The 4109-nt window shown below is 38.5% G+C and overlaps 1 protein-coding gene across 1 annotated transcript; it reads left to right on the top strand.

Annotated features, from left to right (window-relative positions):
- The first annotated feature begins 593 nt into the window (after nucleotides 1-593).
- Nucleotides 594-3656, top strand: neurod4 (neuronal differentiation 4). The gene is given in 2 exon segments (NM_170762.2): nucleotides 594-821; nucleotides 1916-3656. A coding segment is annotated over 1 exon segment (1047 nt). The 5' UTR covers nucleotides 594-821; nucleotides 1916-1921; the 3' UTR covers nucleotides 2969-3656.
- The last annotated feature ends 453 nt before the right edge of the window (nucleotides 3657-4109 follow it).

The raw sequence follows: 4109 nt of genomic DNA, 5'->3' as shown, positions 1-4109 counted from the left end.
ATAATAGTAATAATAATAATAATAATAATAATAATAATAATAATAATAATAATAATAATATTAAACATGTTCAAAGACGCATTCTAGTAGGCTATTTTATTCTGTGATTTACATTATAAATTCTGAATGCACTTAAATAAAGTGGGGGATGCCATATAAGAAAACGTTTGGTTGTGTTAAAGGCTCTGGATGTTAAAATTTCTTTAGAGAACTACTAATGTCAATCAAGAATCTTTTTTAAAAAGTGTAATGAAATAGATCAAAGTATCGCCTAGGCTATATGAGCGTGACGTCATGGTCAGATACTGTCAGAAACATTTTCAATCCTCTTCCCTTTTCTGACAAATGAATTGCTGAGTTTCTTACGACGCAAAATGTATATGTATAATGTACTAAGGAAGTTGCATTGTTTCTGCACACACAGGCAAACTCCCTCAGACACAAAGCCCGGGGGATAAATGCACACACTTAAGTCGTGAAACTTTTGGCCACGAGCGCGCCACGCGCGTTCGGATCAGCTGGAGAAGTGGGGGGCTTGTGGGCGGAGCCTGTGAGCATCGCTAGAAAGTCAAAGCCGGGAGTCAGTGCGCTTCAGTGAGGCACGAGACGCGCTCTGATGCACCAATGGAGAACTAACGGACATGCATTATTAGCGCAGACGGACTGTTGACAAACCAACCCTTCGGTGGAAAGTGTGGAACTTTGGATTTTTTCTTTTTTTTACAGCATTACTTTGACACATTTTGACAGTGTGTTCAGGCTCTCTGAACACCCATTTTGTTCAAGTTTTATAAAAGTGAGGACAGGTGCTTCAATAACAGGTACGTTTGTTTTATTATTTATTTTTGTCATCATTTGTTAATCACGTTTATATTCTTTTTCAGTTTTTACGGAAATTTACATTGTGGAAAAAAAAAAAAAAACATTACGTTTTTATTTTAAACCTGATGATTAATTGTATAATATTTAAGATAATTTAAGACTGAAATCTGAGAAAATATGCACAATATTACAAATTATTATAAGATTTAAATAACAAGAAAATAACAAAGTCAAAACTTTCAAAATAGATTAGCATTTGTTCTAAAAGCAGTAACTTATCCATACTATAAAGCGTTTTTATAACGAATTCTAAAATGTTTGTTTTCATATTTTTTAAGGTCACGATCATGACTCAATCTCAATATACAATCTCCGTCATAATACATTTTTATTATTTCAATTTATCTTCTACATATTTCATTTTAAGTAATTTTAATGAAGTCTAAATGTTGCCTATGTGATCTATTTATTAAAAAAAAAACATTTGTGTTTTGTTTAAACATTAATGACTCACAGTAATAGCCTGCTACGAATGTTTATAAAAGGCACAACAGGATTGAACTTTAATTAAAGTCTGATCTCGCGCGCGCTCTGGAGTTTTAAAGGAAAACAAATGTAATGTTCCGAGGCTGACAAATCTGTTACAGAAAAAAGTCATTTAGAGACAATGCTCAACGTCTTTCAATCAAATCAAATTCAAAACTGTTCTAGTAGTATTAGTGTGGCTTGGTCCTGTGTTTGTTGATTCCGGTTTACAGACTCCCCTCAAATTAAATCCGAGCGCTTTATCTGTGAACTAAATCCACTCGTGTCCCAGATTGGACAGAGTCTCCAAAATGACTGCTGAAATCAAAGGGTTTAAACATAAATTCTTTGCCATTAGATGGAGCTTTAAAACCGAGAGAAGAAATGGAATTGTAGAGCTGTAAGCTATATAATAATCATCACGATAATGGTGCTCGCCATGATGAGGGTCTTAACTCTTGAGTTAAAAGCACATTTCCCAAACCCTAGTCTGAGCATATAAACATGCATATGTGTGAATAAGGGTTTGTTTTTCATGCATTAACAAATCTATACCCTTTGCTCTCAGATCACAATGATGACCAAACCCTACGGAAAACCAGGAGATGTGACTGAGCTGGTCAGCTCCCTTGGATGGATGGACGAAGACTTAAGTTCACAAGATGGTGACCGGACCCCTGAAATAGGCCACTATTCACTACACAGGAGCAATCGTGGACCTTTAGAGATTGGCAGCGAAGATATGGATGAAGAAGAGGAGGAGGAGGAAGATGAAGAAATGGGTCTTGATGGAGAGAAAGCACCCAAAAGGAGAGGCCCTAAAAAGAAGAAAATGACCAAAGCAAGACAAGAACGTTTCCGCGCCCGCCGAATCAAAGCCAATGCCAGAGAACGCTCACGCATGCACGGTCTGAATGACGCATTGGACAACTTGCGGCGCGTCATGCCTTGCTACTCAAAGACCCAGAAGCTCTCCAAAATTGAGACCCTGCGGCTGGCCCGCAACTACATCTGGGCACTTTCAGAAGTTCTGGAGAGCGGTCAGTCACCCGAGAGCCATGGTTTCGTAGAGATGCTATGCAAGGGGCTTTCACAACCAACCAGCAACCTTGTGGCCGGCTGCCTCCAACTTGGGCCCACAACCATGCTCAAGCTGGACGAAAAGTGCGGGGTCCCAGGAGCAGGTGTTCCACAGGGTCACCCCATCAGCTATCCCTCACCAGGACTGCCTAGTCCACCCTACGGCACAATGGAGGCCTCACACTTGCTTCATCTAAAGGGCTACAAGGGGCCTCCCTATGAGAACTCCTCACCCAATGAATGTAGTAGTGGAACTCCACCTTACGACGGGCCTCTAACTCCACCACTCAGCATCAGTGGCAACTTCGCCCTCAAGCAGGAGCCATCACCTCGTGAAGCAGAAAGGAACTTTACGCCTCATCCAACTCACTACATCTCCTCACACCCATACCCGCCAACCTCCTTAGCCGGTCTTCCAGCTCCTCAGGGTCACCCACTGTTCCCCGGCTCCCGATACGAGCTTCCCTTAGACATGGCTTTCGAGCCGTTTGCCCCTTCGCACATTGTGACATCACAGATGAGCAGCATTTACAGCGAATAAACAAATATGAGCACCAGAGACGCTCCTGCTCCTCAGTGTGCCTCCAGGGGCATTTAAGGAGACACTTTGCATGTATCCTGTCTGATCCCTTAACGCTCACTGAGAGAGAGAATCTGAAACTCAACCTACCTGTGGCAATTGAACTACTGAGAAAGAGAAGCATATTTTTGTTAATTTATTCTTGTTTTTTTAATTATTTTTGTCGTCACGACTGAGTTTGTTACTGTTTTAAATGTTATTTTTAATTGTTCTGGGATTTGTGTTCTGTATACTCTTGATGTCCTCCTCAGATTTGTACAATTTGTGTGATGCACACCATAAAAGTGAAGCAGACTGATGAAAACTAGAGACCTTCAGAGATGCTGATAATAAAAAAATGAAGGAGAAGGACAACACATTTAGTACACTACATTTGCCATATCAAATGGATTTATTTATGACTGTATTTATTATTTATTTTTGTTAAGATGTTTTGAAACGATTTGTTAGCACTGTTTTTTAATTTGTTTTCCCGGTACGCTGCCAGTCACTGCTACCGATTCTCATAAAGTATCTAATTTATTTATTGGAATTCTTTCGGTTTAATGTATTATTTTTTGTCATTCTCCACAATATTTGTAATTTTGCATTTGTAAATATTTACCTGTTTCGCACTTAATAAAATAAATATTCTTATATAATATGACACTATTTTGTTTCTTTACGTTGTTTTTTATTATGTGTATAAAGGAGCAATGAAACATACTAAAACACAAAAATAAATACATTAATTTAATGCAATTCTTAATAGTGTATATGCAGAGTGTTTCCATACAGATAAACTTCCGGTGAACGGTTAATGTGACTTTTTTCCATTTTTTACGGTTCCTTTTACAGTATAGAAGTTGTAATGTAAATAAAATACAATCAGTTTAATAGAATTTGGCATTCATTTAGTAGCTCAAACCTAAAAAACAAGATGAAAATCCGTTTACTTGCACACGCCCATCAGGATCTTCAGGATCTCTATTGAATATACTAGGGTAAAATAAATGTTCATATTTTAAAGACATGGTGGGGAAAAATGTAATTAAGTGCAGTGCTTCTTGTACAATCGGAGACCCACTTTATATCAGACATCACTCAGCCAGTGGAAATGGCT

Source organism: Danio rerio, chromosome 23, assembly GCF_049306965.1.
Source record: "Danio rerio strain Tuebingen ecotype United States chromosome 23, GRCz12tu, whole genome shotgun sequence".
Lineage (NCBI taxonomy): Eukaryota > Metazoa > Chordata > Actinopteri > Cypriniformes > Danionidae > Danio > Danio rerio.
This window is presented reverse-complemented; position numbering and strand designations above follow the sequence as displayed.